Source organism: Oryx dammah, unplaced genomic scaffold (genome assembly GCF_014754425.2).
Source record: "Oryx dammah isolate SB20612 unplaced genomic scaffold, SCBI_Odam_1.1 HiC_scaffold_7, whole genome shotgun sequence".
Classification (NCBI taxonomy): domain Eukaryota; kingdom Metazoa; phylum Chordata; class Mammalia; order Artiodactyla; family Bovidae; genus Oryx; species Oryx dammah.
In genome coordinates, this window is record NW_024070191.1 from 5,951,356 (window position 1) to 5,967,282 (window position 15,927).

General features: G+C 42.0%; 1 protein-coding gene across 2 annotated transcripts in view; it reads left to right on the forward strand.

Annotated features, from left to right (window-relative positions):
• The window catches only part of AGPAT5 (1-acylglycerol-3-phosphate O-acyltransferase 5), a 45,082-nt gene that overhangs the window by 6,844 nt on the left and 22,311 nt on the right, over nucleotides 1-15,927 (forward strand). For both annotated transcript variants that reach the window (XM_040243215.1, XM_040243216.1), the window contains exons 2-3: nucleotides 5,115-5,184; nucleotides 14,672-14,787. In XM_040243215.1, coding sequence (XP_040099149.1) covers nucleotides 5,115-5,184; nucleotides 14,672-14,787 — 186 coding nt within the window. The remainder of the gene's footprint in view (nucleotides 1-5,114; nucleotides 5,185-14,671; nucleotides 14,788-15,927) is intronic.

Here is a 15,927-nt window from a genome sequence, read left to right on the forward strand (position 1 = left end):
AAAGTGGATAAGAGTGTTTAGTAAGGTTTGCTGACTCATTGATGAGTGGAGTTTAATGGCACCTTTACAAAAGGAAGTTTAGGGGGAGGACAGCTGTATGTGCTGTTTCTCAGTTGCCTTCAGCTCAAAATAATCCTCATGTCAAAGTGGCATAATTTGGGGTGGATATTCTGAGCCCTTTCTACAGCACCATGTATATTGAAGGACAGTGAAGGAAGTAAAAATTCTTATTTCAGTTTACATGCTGAAAGAAAATAGATGTTGCTGAGATCAGTTCAGTCGCTCAGTTGTGTCCAACTCTTTGCAAACCCATGCACTGAAGTCGGTGATGCCATCCAACCATCTCATCCTCTGTTGCCCTCTTCCCCTCCTGCCCTCAATCTTTCCCAGCATCAGGGTCTTTTCCAGTGAGTCAGTTCTTCCCATCAGGTGGCCAAAGTATTGGAGCTTCAGCTTCAGCATCAGTCCTTCCAATGAACAACCAGGACTGATTGCCTTTAGGATGGACTGGTTGGATCTCCTTGCAGTCTCAAGAGTCTTCTCCAACACCACAGTTCAAAAGCATCAATTCTTCAGTGCTCAGCCTTCTTTATAGTCCAACTCTCACATCCATACATGACCACTGGAAAAACCATAGCTTTGACTAGATGTTGGTAAAGTAGTGTCTCTGCTTTTTAATGTTGAGATAAATGAAGAATTTTGTTTGTTTGTTGAAAAGAAAGTACGCTGTGTTTTATGTCCCCAAGGCATTGTTGAGTGGGTATTCCACTGTGTGAGATATGTGATTACTTTAGATTCCATTCTGCCATCCCCTTTTAGGATACAAAAGAGGGAGTCTTCAAGTAGTTTACAAATTATGAGAACAAACCAAAAGAAGGGTTAAGGTGAGATCCCAGTGAGAGGACAGTGTTACATCAAACCCAGGTCTGCTGAAAGCTTTCTTTGTGCAACCTAAACGAGCTTGTTTGACTGGAGCAGAGCTGTAACCAGTGTGTTTCAATCACAATGAAGATAATCAAAGAGCATTTTTATCGTCTGTTAAGTTAATAAAATTAAGAAAACATTGTTATTTTTCTCTGGAGGGATTTTACATGAGTTTTTTTAAAATGGATGAACCCCAAATTGAACAATTGTGATGAACCTAAAATTACTCATAAACTTCGGAAGAACCAAAACAGCCATGTTTTCCACATGCCTTGTGTGAACAAATTACCTGCCAGTGAAGTGATTGTAATTTGAAATACACGTACTAGAAGAGTCACAGAAGGATGCCTTAAGTCAGTCACTGGTGTATTTAAAGTATTTGTTTATACCCCAGCTCTTCACCGTTAAAAGTGAGGCGTAGCTTTATCCACTTGTGAGAAATACAGGTGCAGCGTATTGATTCAGTGAACATCTGTTGAAAAGCATCTGGGTGCTGGGCTCTGGGCAGAGAGATGAGGCTCTGAACAGGGATGAGGTCCCTGCCCCGAGGAGCTTGTGGGCCTCAAGGGGAATGAGATGTGAGCTAGAAATAGGGGTACACAGGAGACAGGGTTTACTGTGATGCAAAAGGGGGAGTGATGAATCTTGGGGTCCAGCTTATTAGAAGGCAGGAGGGCTTCCTTGAGAAGGTGAATAAATGGTGTGAAAAAGCTGATCTAAGATGACTGCAATGAGAGCGTGCAGGTGGCCTTTAGGTAATCATAGAGTCGTTTAACAATGTATATGTATGGGTATTTTGTAAGTTATTATGAATTTTTTAAATTTGGGAAACGCTTTTTGTTGTTTTAGTTGCTAAGTTGTGTCTGACTCTCTGTGACCCCCATGGGCCGCAGCATGCCAGGCTTCCCTGTCCTTCACTATCTCCCAGAGTTTGCTCAGAGTCATGTTCATTGAGTTGGTGATGCTGTCTATCCATCTCATCCTCTGCTGCCCCCTTCTCTTGCCTTCAATCTTTCCCAGCATCAGGGTGTTTTCAAATGTCAGCCCCCATCACTTCAGGTGGCCAAAGGGAATTGGAGCTTCACTGTCAGTCCTTGTAATGAATATTCAATGTTGATTTCCTTTAGGATTGACTGGTTTGATCTTGTAGTCAGAGGGACTCTCAAGAGCCTTGGGTACACATACACATATATGTGGTACATAAACTTTACAATCATGTATCCTTTTCCTTGGCTAATCAATATTTACTTGAAGTACTTAGTAATCGGCATCTATTGCAGTAAGGTTTGCAGTTCATCATTTCACTTACTTTGCTTTTAGAGCTTTTAAATTTTCAAATATTAAGGGCAATTCTTTGTAACTCTCATTTCTGTTGAATTCCAAACAAGTTATAGTGACAAATTAAAAAAAAAAAAAGGCAATCCAAATACCTACTTTGAGATCCTAACTCATGTCAGAGGCTTACCATCTTCTTTTACGTCTCAACTGGAAATAGCTTTTATTTCAGTAAGATGCATATTGAAGAATAATCTTTAAAAGTATGAACTATGCATTTATTTTCCCTTTAGTGGCTTTGAATTAAGATTTTGTTCCTTTCACATTTTGCCCATCTGTTTTGCCCACCAGGATTTGTTACTTATCTTACTTTTTCTAGATACCACTGAAGATCTGTTTTTAAACACTGGACCTGTTGAACTTTAACAAACTACATTTTGAAAATGCCAGTTGTTTGGAAGCTATTTAAGGATGGGGGAAATTAGTGAGCCTCGGGGAAAGCAGAGGTGGCTTTCCTGCAAAGCTTTTGGGCTAATAGTTGTGTCTATAAACAAAAGTAGGAAACTGATGTTTTAAGGCCAGTGTGGTATATAGTATGTGGACTGAGCCCAAGTAGTGAAGGTGTGGGATCTTCTTAAGTGGTGCTGTTGACTCATCACGGGTCCCTGCGCAAGGCAGCATGGTTGGCCTGTGCTCGGCCCGCTGCCGTGCGAGGCTGTGGCGCTGGACCAGATGACGGCCAGACGCCACTCTGCTGCCACTGCGCGTAGTAGCCGTTTGCCCTTCTGGAGATGGTTTGTCAGGAGATTAGGTGGCTGTGCTTCTGTTTGTGGTTTTCTTTTCATCCTCACCATGCTTGTTTTATTTTAAAGTGGAATATATTTAGTTTTATAGGAAATAAAGTTTGCAGTGCTGTTTTCTGTATGATTGATAACTATCACCCTGTGAATACCCATTATTTGAATTCTTAAGGTTATTTTTGACACACACAAGTTTTACCTATTCATGTTATTCATTATGTTGTTTGTTATAAGTATGCATTATGAAATGACTACCACAATCAAACTAAAAAAAAAAAGAAATCCTTTTAATACCTTGTTTGTCAGCTGCCTTCAAAGGCTGTAGTCTCTTAATGAAGTGAAAGGGAAGGAGAGTCCCCGTGGGTGGCTCAAGAACTGCCTTCAGCCTGAGGACAGGCAGGTCTCCAAAGAGTGGTTTTCAGATTGAATCAATTAAACCACAGGCTGTCGTGAGTATTCTATCCAAGGAAGTCAAGCCAGAAGTTCTCTGTCACAGTGCTTTGAACCCAGTGAGTCCTACCTGGAGGTCCCAAAGCTCATTGGCTCATTGCTGAGAGGGTGGATCACTCAAAAACTAGGACTCCACTTTTTAACCTTGCATGGACCAAGGCATTGACCTTGGTTTTTTGTTTTTTGTTTTGGTGTCGCAGTCGGACATGACCGAGCGACTGAACTGACTGACTGACTGACTGACTGACCCAGTTTTCTGGGTCAGTTTTAGTATAGTTTTCTGAGGAAGATAATAGAAGTCTCATTCTGAGTCCCTGGTCTCCAGAACTTTGTCATCTAATTGCATTTATCTACAGAGATAGAGTCCTTTGTTTGTTCTGTTGTTAAGATATTAATGAGTAGTGTTGTATTCAAAAGACAATCTCTGCGACTGTCTAAAAGGATAGTTGTTGCTCAGTCGTGTTGTAAGTCCTGTCCGACTCTTTGTGACCCTGTGGACTGCAGCACACCAGGCTCCCCTGTCCTCCGTGTTCTCCCGGAGTTTGCCCAAATTCATTTGTCCACTGGGTGGCTGATGCTATCTAACCATCTCATCCTCTGCCACCCTCTTCTCCTTTTGATTTCAGTCTTTCCTAGCATCAGGAAAAAGATAGATCTGTAGCTAATTCATTGAATAATCCATGATGACAAGATATGGAAACAGAAATGCCCTGAAGAAAAATATTACACTGTTAGGAGTCATTTCCTTTGAAGCCTTTAAAAATATACTGCCAGTTTCTTTAAATGATTGATTATGAAGTATTTCAGACATGCAAAACTATAGAAAGACTCCTGTAAGGAGCACCTGCGTACCCACCCCCTAGTTAAAGATGTAAAACATGAATGCTGGAGTTGAAGCCTACTGTGTACCCCTTCCCCTTCTTGCAGCCCCCCTTTCTAGGGATCACTTGAACTCCATCCAGGGAGTTCTGTATGGAGTCGTAGTAGAGTCCTAATCAGGATCCAAGTTTCCCCATTACTTCCCGGATAAAGTTTTCGTCCTTAGCTTGGTTTTCAGAAGACACTGCGTTCTGGCTCAGCTCTTGCTCTGGTCCTCCTGCGCGAGCTCCCTGACTGCAGGCAGCCCCGGTTTAGCTCAGACCCTGCCAGGCGCACCCGTGCTGGCTCCAGACGCTGCCAGTCCATCCTTGGCTCCCCCTTCCTGATCATCCCTTCATCATCTCCCATAGTGTTATCACACCTAACAAATGCTACTGCAGCTCTGCAGCTGACAGTTCTTTAAAATAGACTGTATTTTCATAGTATTTGCATTATATTTAATCACAGTTGCTGTGTGCACACCGGTGTCTCCCCCTGTAGGCTCTTTGAAGGACGATATACCTTATGAACAGGGTTTCAGATATTGTGAGAAATCAGTAAAAATTCCAGAGGATGACTGATCATTGTTTCTCTTAGTGACCATTAACCCTCCCTGTGCTCAACTTCTTTCTAGTCATATGCTGCTGTTGATGGCCTGTAAGGCTAAGAGAAGTCTTAATAGGTGTTAATCATGGATGACATATTCATGACATCATGTTTTTGTCAATGTTTTGCATTGTCATTTTATATGTTACAGTAGAACATGTTTTAAAATATGAAAATAATGTTTCTCTTTTTATCTTTTAGATATTGCTATATGGAGATTTGCCAAAAAATAAAGAAAATATAATATATTTAGCAAATCATCAAAGCACAGGTTTGTATTTCATTGGCATTAAACTTGGGTCTCTCCACACACAGTAGAGAAGTAATTCAAAGTAATGTTTTGATATATTTAAATGGATTTTTTGTTGTTAAAACTTGAATTTTCAATGCAGATATTATATGTGACCTTATATTTTTGTAATTTTACTGTTTTGGAAAAATAGGACTGTGAAAGCTATGAATTTTCCTTGTCCCTCTGCTGGGTGTATATAAGCTATTTTCTTTCCTTTTATCTCTTTCTTTGACTGTCTCTTTAAAGACTCCTGTATTCTCCCTTTTTAAGTTTTGTTTTTGGAAAAAAAATGTTTGTGAATCATACTGTATGAACATTTTAGATTTGTTATTGTTAGGCTACAGAAAGGTTGTACCAATTTGTATTTATTCCTAAACGCAGTATTATTTTCTGATGTCTGCAGTTCCTTTTGCTTCTTCAGATGTTTTGGTTTAATTGTAGCTATCAGAAGAATCACAGAAGACTCTGGTCTCCAATATAGCAGTGTGTACTTTAAATTAGGTCAAGGTGCTTTAAAAATTTTTTTAAAGCTTTTTATATTGAAATAATTGTAGATTTACAAGGATTTGCAAAAATAGTACATAGACTCCCATGACTCCATTGCCAAGTTTCTCCCAAAGGTGGCATCTTATATAACTATGCTACAGTATCCAAACTAAGAAATTCAGGTGCTTTTTAGTTCTCCAAATACTCTAGTCAAAAAGACATCTGACTTCATTATTTTTTCAAAGCTGTAACTGCTCTTGATGCACACTGCCTAAATTCCATTTTTATTACTTTTAAAAATGTAGTAAGCAGAAGTTCAAGACTGAAAACAGGCTAATGAATGATTAACACCTGACTGGGAAATCACTGATGCCCGTGGCTGTCCTTTATCTTCATCCTGTCAGCTATGTTTCTTCATAGTTACTTTCATCACTACCTATACCTTCAGAAAGGTTATGAAAGAGAGATGCCTCTTTCTCAACTTAGCTTATTAATAGTTACACTCAGTTTTCTAGGTCAAGAGTTGATGTTACAAAGTGAATAGGAATTTGATGTATTTGTATTTCCCTAATTTTATTACCCTAACTGCTAAGATAATTTGACTTAATTACATTTGACTTTAGGAAAGCAACCAGCCCCTATGGTCAGAGTCTGTTTCTAACTCTGATCTATATAAAGCAGCCTGACTTCCTCCTTTATTTGCATGCTTTCTCCAGTCACATTGAGCTTTTTATTAGTGACACAGTCTTGCTATTCTGGTCCTGCTACCGATGGCCAATCTTTACCAAGGTTCCAACATCCAGATAAAAAGGATTTCTGGTTCTAGGACAGGGAGTGGCTCGTTTAGCCCATTTTACTTTCTATTGAGCCCCTGGTTAATTTCACTTAGAGCTAGCTTTCTATTTAAGAGGTCTCGCTTAAAATTCCTTGTTCAGGTTCCCTGCCAACTTGCCTTTTTCCAGGCTTCAAAGGAAAGAGTGTTCTAGGGACAGAGCCGTGGGCCCGGCACAAACTTGTAGAGTGAGGACTCTGAACATTTCCCGAGCCCGCTGCTGTCCTTGGTGTTCTCACCGTGCGCTGGCCTTTCTATCCCTCACTCCCAAGTGCGGACTTCGGAGACTGGAAGGGTAGAATGGGAAGTGTGAGGGCGGCAGTCAGTGCTGGCTGATGGGAAAAGCTGCGCGTCTCATGGCGAGAACCCGGGCTGTGCATGCCCTCACCTGACCTGGGTGCTGACCCCGCACCAGTCAGCCGTTAGGAGTTGGGAGGGTTGCTTTTTGAGTCCTTTAAAAAATCCAGGGGATCCCCCGACAGTCCTGTGGTTATGATGCTGCACAACGAGGGCCGGGGTTCAAGCCTTGGTTGGAGAGCTGAGATCCTATCAACTGGTGGCATGACCACGAGCAGGAATGAAAAACCTGTGGCTTAGGAACATAACTAGACAGAGATTTTAAATTACTTGAGAATTGCAGGCTTCAGTTAGAATATGGGCACGTAAAATTCTGCCTATGGTCTAAGGTTCTGCAGACCCTTTGTTTATCCAGAGACATGGGCCCTGGGCCTGCTGTGTCTGGGTGCCCTTTATGAAACCCTTTTGAGACCCTGAAAACCACCATCAAGTAAACTGAAAATGTCAGAAGAAGAAAGAACATTTCAAAGACTGCTGTTGAGCTCAGACCTCGCAGCTCATGCTCTCCCAGGCCTGCTGGCGTGCAGGAGGCCTTTCTTGGCTGGGCTGGCCACTGAACTGGCGTCTCAATCTGTCCCTCTGCTCCCTTGATTTCACTTGCCGTGAGCCCTTGCCATCTCTGCATTCTCCGTCTCTGTTGACTGACTTTGCTCCAGGGTCAGCAGGACTGCGGTGACCGCTGTTCCTTTCCCTCCGCCTTCCTTAACTCTCAGCTTTGAACACTCTGGACCTTTTTAATCTCATGAAACATTCCCTTTCCTTGGTCTGGGTGACATTTTCCTTAACTAACAGCGTGAATGGTGAGTAGACTTTCACTGAAAGGCCTGGGCTGTGGAGTCAGACCCCAGTTCATATGCTGTTCTACAGCATGTTGTGTGTCTGTGGGCGATGACTTAGCCTTTCTGAGCCTGGTTGGTCAGGTGTGAGTCATGTCTACTGGTCAGGGCTTTTAGGCAGTTTCCATAACCTGCCTCTAATCTCACAGAGAACCTGGCTCAAGGGCAGCCAAGAGTAGGAGTGATGGTGTTGATGACAGCTAATCCCCAGGTCACCTTGCATCCATGATAGGCGAGTATTTCACGTGCAAGGTCCCTTTCAGCCAACACTGTGCCCTTAAGAATTGGAAACTCTTGTTCCATAGTAGCACAGTTGAGAAGCGCCTCACTGCTCTTGCTGCCTCTCTTCTGCCCTTCCCTCCTCTCTTCCAGGTTAATAATATAAACTGAGGCACTGCTTGGGCTGGGTCACCATGGAAGAATTCTTACACAGCCACATTTCTTGATCTCTTAATTAAGTTATTCATGCCAGAACACAAAATGTGAATAGATATTAAGGTAATATCCCAGCCATCAGTAACTCAGCTGTAGTCTGGTGTCTTCTATCTGAAACCTAGTTGAGAATTTTTAAAAATTTAAAAAAAGGTAATTGACTGGAAGAAATTGGAGACACTAAGCTTGTGTGTTTTCACTACTTAAATGAAAGTCACACAGTCATGTCTGACTCTTTGAGACCACATGGAATGTATAGTCCATGGAATTCTCCAGGCCACAATACTGGAGTGGGTAGCCTTTCCCTTCTCCAGAGGATCTTCCTGACCCAGGAATCAAGCCAGGGTCTCCTGCATTGAGGCGATTCTTTACCAACTGAGCTATCAGGGAAGCCCTTTGACTACTTATGTTAGTTCCTAAAACTTTTCCACTAAATATTTCAAAAGTGTAAGGGCATAGCCCAGGAAACTTCATTACAAACATAACGTATTTTGTAAATTTGAAACTTTCTCCTTAGAGTTATTGGAAGGTGTATCTAGGCCATAGTATAGCCATGTGTGTTTAATATAAAAATGCATTTTCAAATTCCTCCAAATTTAAAAAAATGGTTGTCCCTGGAAAAGATACCAAATCTTGTTTTTAGCCTGTACCAAAATTTGTTACAGAGTATTCTATAGTCTGGAAACAATACACTGAGTTCTCCATGTATTCTGAGTCTCTACTTTTACATTAGGTACAGTTTTAACAAACTTGATTATTTAATTTCTATGACGTGGTTAGGAAGAAATGTGTTTATCAGTGCGTGTTTAATTAATTTGAGCGGGTAAGGAGATGACTTCTAAGGGAAGGTACACACTTTGGAGAAAACTGATAATTGATGTTCAGTAGCGTAGGTGTTGCTGCCTGACAGACACAGGCGCTGGGGATCGTTCATTTACTGTAGGGGACATCTTTCAGTTCAGTTCACTTCAGTCGCTCAGTCGTGTCCGACTCTTTGCGACCCCATGAATCGCAACATGCCAGGCCTCCTTGTCCATCACCATCTCCCGGAGTTCACTCAGACTCACGTCCATCGAGTCAGTCTCATCCAGCCATCTCATGAGATGCCATCCAGCCGTCTCATCCTCTGTCGACCCTTCTCCTCCTGCCCCCAGTCCCTCCCAGCATCAGAGTCTTTTCCAATGAGTCAACTCTTCGTATGAGGTGGCCAAAGTACTGGAGTTTCAGCTTTAGTATCATTCTTTCCAAAGAAATCCCAGGGCTGATCTCCTTTAGAATGGACTGGTTGGATCTCCTTGCAGTCCAAGGGACTCTCAAGAGTCTTCTCCAACACCACAGTTCAAAGGCATCAATTCTTCAGCGCTCAAGTCTTCTTCACAGTCCGACTCTCACATCCATACATGACCACAGGAAAAACCATAGCCTTGACTAGACGGACCTTAGTCGGCAAAGTAATGTCTCTGCTTTTGAATATACTCTCTAGGTTGGTCATAACTTTTCTTCCAAGGAGTAAGCATCTTTTAATTTCATGGCTGCAGTCACTATCTGCAGTGATTTTGGAGACCACAAAAATAAAGTCTGACACTGTTCCCACTATTTCCCCATCTATTTCCCATGAAGTGGTGGGACCAGATGCCATGATCTTCATTATCTGAATGCTGAGCTTTAAGCCAACTTTTTCACTCTCCACTTTTACTTTCATCAAGAGGCTTTTTAGCTCCTCTTCACTTTCTGCCATAAGGGTGGTGTCACCTGCATATCTGAGGTGATTGATATTTCTCCAGGCAATCTGGTTTCCAGCTTCTGTTTCTTCCAGTCCAGCATTTCTCATGATGTACTCTGCATAGAAGTTAAATAAGCAGGGTGACAATATACAGCCTTGACGTACTCCTTTCCCTATTTGGAACCAGTCTGTTGTTCCATGTCCAGTTCTAACTGTTGCTTCCTGACCTGCATACAGATTTCTCAAGAGGCAGGTCAGGTGGTCTGGTATTCCCATCTCTCTCAGAATCTTTCACAGTTTATTGTGATCCACACAGTCAAAGGCTTTGGCATAGTCAATAAAGCAGAAATAGATGTTTTTCTGGAACTCTCTTGCTTTTTCCATGATCCAGCAGATGTTGGCAATTTGATCTCTGGTTCCTCTGCCTTTTCTAAAACCAGCTTGAACATCAGGGAGTTCACGGTTCACGTATTGCCGAAGCCTGGCTTGGAGAATTTTGAGCATGACTTTACTAGCGTGTGAGATGAGTGCAATTGTGCGGTAGTTTGGGCATTCTTTGGCATTGCCTTTCTTTGGGATTGGAATGAAAACTGACCTTTTCCAGTCCTGTGTCTACTCCTGAGTTTTCCAAATGTGCTGGCATATTGAGTGCAGCACTTTCACACCATCATCTTTCAGGATTTGAAAGAGCTCAACTGGAATTCCATCACCTCCACTAGCTTTGTTCGCAGTGATGCTTTCTAAGACCCACTTGACTTCACTTTCCAAGATGTCTGGCTGTAGATTAGTGATCACATCATCATGATTATCTGGGTCGTGAAGATCTTTTTTGTACAGTTCTTCTGTGTATTCTTGCCACCTCTTCTTAATATCTTCTGCTTCTGTTAGGTCCATACCATTTCTGTCCTTCATCGAGCCTATCTTTGCATGAAATGTTCCTTTGGTATCTCTAATTTTCTTGAAGAGATCTCTAGTCTTTCCCATTCTGTTGTTTTCCTCTATTTCTTTGCATTGATCGCTGAAGAAGGCTTTCTTATCTCTTCTTGCTATTCTTTGGAACTCTGCATTCAGATGCTTATATCTTTCCTTTTCTCCTTTGCTTTTCGCTTCTCTTCTTTCACAGGTATTTGTAAGGCCTCCCCAGACAGCCATTTTGCTTTTTAGTATTTCTTTTCCATGAGGATGGTCTTGATCCCTACCTCCTGTACAGTGTCACAAACTTCATTCCATGGTTCATCAGGCACTCTATCTATCAGATCTAGGCCCTTAAATCTATTTCTCACTTCCACTGTATAATCATAAGGGATTTGATTTAGGTCACACCTGAATGGTCTAGTGGTTTTTCCTACTTTCTTCAATTTAAGTCTGAATTTGGCAATAAGGAGCTCATGATCTGAGCCACAGTCAGCTCCCGGTCTTGTTTTTGTTGACTGTATAGAGCTTCTCCATCTTTGGCTGCAAAGAATATAATCAATCTAATTTTGGTGTTGACCATCTGGTGATGTCCATGTGTAGAGTCTTCTCTTGTGTTGTTGGAAGAGGGTGTTTGCTATGACCGGTGCATTTTCTTGGCAAAACTCTATTAGTCTTTGCCCTGCTTCATTCCGCATTCCAAGGCCAAATTTGCCTGTTACTCCAGGTGTTTCTTGACTTCCTACTTTTGCATTCCAGTCCCCTATAATGAAAAGGACATCTTTTTGGGTGTTAGTTCTAAAAGGTCTTGTAGGTCTTCATGGAACCGTTCAACTTCAGCTTCTTCAGCATTACTGGTTGGGGCATAGACTTGGATTACCATGATATTGAATGGTTTGCCTTGGAAACGAACAGAGATCATTGTGTCATTTTTGAGATTGCATCCAAGTACTGCATTTTGGACTCTTTTGTTGACCATGATGGCTACTCCATTTCTTCTGAGGGATTCCTGTCCGCAGTAGTAGGTATAATGGTCATCTGAGTTAAATTCACCCATTCCAGTCCATTTTAGTTTGCTGATTCCTAGAATGTCGACGTTCACTCTTGCCATCTCTTGTTTGACCACTTCCAATTTGCCTTGATTCATGGACCTGACATTCCAGGTTCCTATGCAATATTGCTCTTTACAGCATTGGACTTTCCTTCTATCACCAGTCACATCCACAGCTGGGGATTGTTTTTGCTTTGGCTCCATCCCTTCATTCTTTCTGGAGTTATTTCTCCACTGATCTCCAGTAGCGTGTTGGGCACCTACTGACCTGGGGAGTTCCTCTTTCAGTATAATATCATTTTGCCTTTTCATGCTGTTCATGGGGTTCTCAAGGCAAGAATACTGAAGTGGTTTACCATTCCCTTCTCCAGTGGACCACATTCTGTCAGACCTCTCCACCATGACCTGCCCCTCTTGGGTTGCCCCATGGGCATGGCTTAGTTTAATTGATTTAGACAAGGCTGTGGTCCTAGTGTGATTAGATTGACTAGTTTTCTGTGAGTATGGTTTCAGTGTGTCTGCCTTCTGATGCCCTCTTGCAATACCTACCATCTTACTTGGGTTTCTCTTACCTTGAGCGTGGGTTATCTCTTCACGGCTGCTCCAGCAAAGTGCAGCCGCTGCTCCTTACCTTGGACGAAGGGTATCTCCTCACCTCCGCCCTCCCTGACCTTCAACGTGGGATAGCTCCTCTAGGCCCTCCTGCGCCTGCGCACCCACTGCTCCTTGGACGTGGGGTTGCTCCTCCTGGCGGCCGCCCCTGGTCTTGGGCGTGGGGTAGCTCCTCTTGGCTGCTGCTCTTCGGGCATGGGGTCCTCCCGGCTTCTGCCCCTGACCTCGGACGTGGGGCAGCTCCTCTCAGCTGCGTTTAGTGCTCGCAGCCGCCCACGATTAGTGCACGGGTTGCAGCCGTCCACGCTTGGACATCTTTGCTTCCCTCTATTTTAAGGGGGAGAAGGAAATGGCAACCCACTCCAGTGTTCTTGCCTGGAGAATCCCGCGGATGGGGGAGCCTGGCGGGCTGCCGTCTATGGGGTCGCACAGAGTCGGACACAACTGAAGCAACTTAGCAGTAGCAGTACCAGTGACAGAACTTAGAGATGTATTACTTGTACCTCTGAAATCATCAAGAAAGAGTTAAATGATGAATGATTAAAAAAAGGAAGATTTATATTGATTGATAAAACATTTTTCCAGAAGGATAATTTTTAATGTTTGAATCGGCTAAATCTGTGAAGTATTCTGTCCAGCGTGGTGCAGTGCGTAAAGGAGTCCACACAGCGGAGAGCTCATCCTCCTGTGCTCCTCGGGAGAACTGTCCTTTTTGGTTGAAACTTGATGATAAGGATCCCTCTTGGCTTCCCCCTTTTTATACTTCCCATCTCCTCCTATTGGTTGTATCCTGTGCAAAATAGGGGTTTCCTGCCACCCATCAAGAAAGGGAATGCAAATAGTCATACACTCAAGGCCAGTTGACAGTTGCAAGTTACATAACAACAGGCTCTGTTGTGCATGTCTTTCCATATTCAGTCTGTTACAATCAGATGTATTTACGTATAGAATATTTATGAGCCCTTAGTGGGCCCCTAGCTTTCTAAGGTTACTTGAGGAAGCCCCTGTGCTTAGTTTGTATCCCTGTGTGCCCAGGGGGCATGTGCAGGAGTTGGAAAGGTCTCCCTGTGAGCTCTCTTGGTTGTGTCTGGGTTGGGCTTTAGAGATCAGCTTGCATCCTTTTTGGCTAGGCCACCCCTCATGGCTCATGTGTACCTTCCTACCTAACAAAAACATATTTCTCCAAGAATCTATTCCTTTTGCTCTCATTCACCTGACCCTGGATATACCTGTAATCCTGTGACTGAATCCTTTCACAGATTCTTATCAGTGTTTTTTCAAGTATACCTATCTTTCAGTTCCTCTGTAGATACTAGAACAATCTCCCTCACATTTCATTTTTATCAGTTTCATTCTTATGAAGAAATAGAATAGTTTCCAGCCATTTATTTTCAAATCACATTTCTCTGGTCTTCAGGACTCTACTGTTTGCTGTCTTAACTTCATTTCATTTTCTCTTAATCTCTTTAAACCATCTCCTGTTTGGCATCTTCTGCACCCCTTGCTGGTCCCTGTTTCTTTGCTTTGGGAAGGAAGGGCTAGTTTCTCTGTTCAGAATTTGTTCTGCTGGAGAGATCAATTAACAGCGTATCTCTTACTACAAGTTTTTTGGGTTTGGTATTATCAGCTCACTGGTGGTTTTTTTTTTTTTTTTAACTGCTGCCTTTTTTTTTTTTTTTTACCTTTTAGTAATAACATATCTACATAACTAGAGTTTTTTACATAGTAAAAAGAATACATATGTGCCCAGCATAGTTGTAAACTTTGAGACTTCTTTGTTTTGAATTCCGTTATAGCCTATGATTGTGTCCTGAAAGTCATTGGTGAACATAAAACATCCTTGCCTTTTGTTGAGCATATTAGTATATATGGAATATTGTCTTGAACGTGACAGCTTCATTTAGCCAGTCTCTGCCTATCATTTCATGTTTTCTAGACTTTAAGAATTAGGGAAGCTTATCTGCTTCTTTGTTCCTGCATCATGTGTTACTTTGATGGTTTATGGTTTTTGCATATATCCCTGAAATAAGAAGCTTTTAAGAAATGTAAAAACAAACCTGAAAAAACCCACAGAATTTATATTTTTCAAATGTCTGGGGTTGATTTAAAGAAATTTAAAAATTCTACTAGTAATATTTTCAAAGCACGACTTTGTAACAGTCTTGAGAAGAGGCTCTGCTTCTGTGGCAGGGATCACTTAGGACTGATGGATTCTGTCTTTGCAGTTGACTGGATCATTGCCGATATTCTGGCCATCAGGCAGAATGCTCTCGGACATGTGCGCTATGTGCTGAAAGATGGGCTCAAGTGGCTCCCGCTGTATGGCTGTTATTTTTCTCAGGTAACTTTTTTCCATGCTTCTTTCTTTCTATATGTATGGATGTTTAAGTTTTGGGGGTTTATTTTTAATGGGTTTACCAGTTCATTCTAAATTAATGTGGTACTATTGGGCATTTTTAATGGTGTGTTTTTATATATATATGTCTGATTATCCAAATAGTCAATTAAAAAATGCAAATGTACCAAAATCATATAAAAAATTTTAAAGATAAAAAATGTGATGGACCCTTAATAAATTAAAAAGTAATTATCCGTAGGATATAAAAAAATAGTGGGCTGTATATGTAAAATACCTAGCATGAATGTCAGGTACATAATAAATACTCAGTATATGTTATTTTATAAAAGCCCTTTAAAATCACATCATAACCATCAGGTCATGAAACTATACAGCAGGTTCTTTAATATTCTGAAGGGGATTACTAGCATTTTTCTATGTCTTTTCTGAATAAATTATGCAGTTTTCTGGGGGCTTCTCCAGTGGCTCAGCAGTGAAGAACTCGCCTGCAGTGCAGGAGACACAGGAGACACGAGTTCGATCCCTGGGTCGGGAAGATCCCCTGGAGGAGGCTCTGGCACCCCTCCAGTGTTCTTGCCTGGACAATCCCATGGACAGAGGAGCCTGGCGGGCTACAGTCCATGGGTGGCAAAGAGACACGACTGAGTGACTAACACGGATACACTTGGAGTTTTCTAAATGTTAAGAGTGAAATTTGTATGGAAGACATGCTTGATAATAAGACTTTAATACTCGATTAAAGAAGAGAGGCTAAAGTTACGGTAAGCCCTGAAAAGATAGAAATCTGGAGGTCACCCCTTGGACAGTCCATGCTGCCCACAAGTCCCGTGATCAGAGTTCCTGTGGTGTTGGAGGTTAGAGTCTTGACTGTCCATTTCCTCTTTCTTTTCCTTATTTCCTTCTAAAGGAAAATAAAATCCAAATATATTTAGATGAAAAGTATTTTAAACTATTTTGTTCATGTATAAATGGGAATAAATTAAAAAGTGGTGTACTTTGTGTTACCACTCAGTTGTGTCCGACTCTGTGACCCCATGGACTGTAGCCTACCAGGCTCCTCCGTCCATGGGATTCTCCAGGCAAGAATACTGGAGTAGGTGGCATAACTTTATGCCAGGAAGT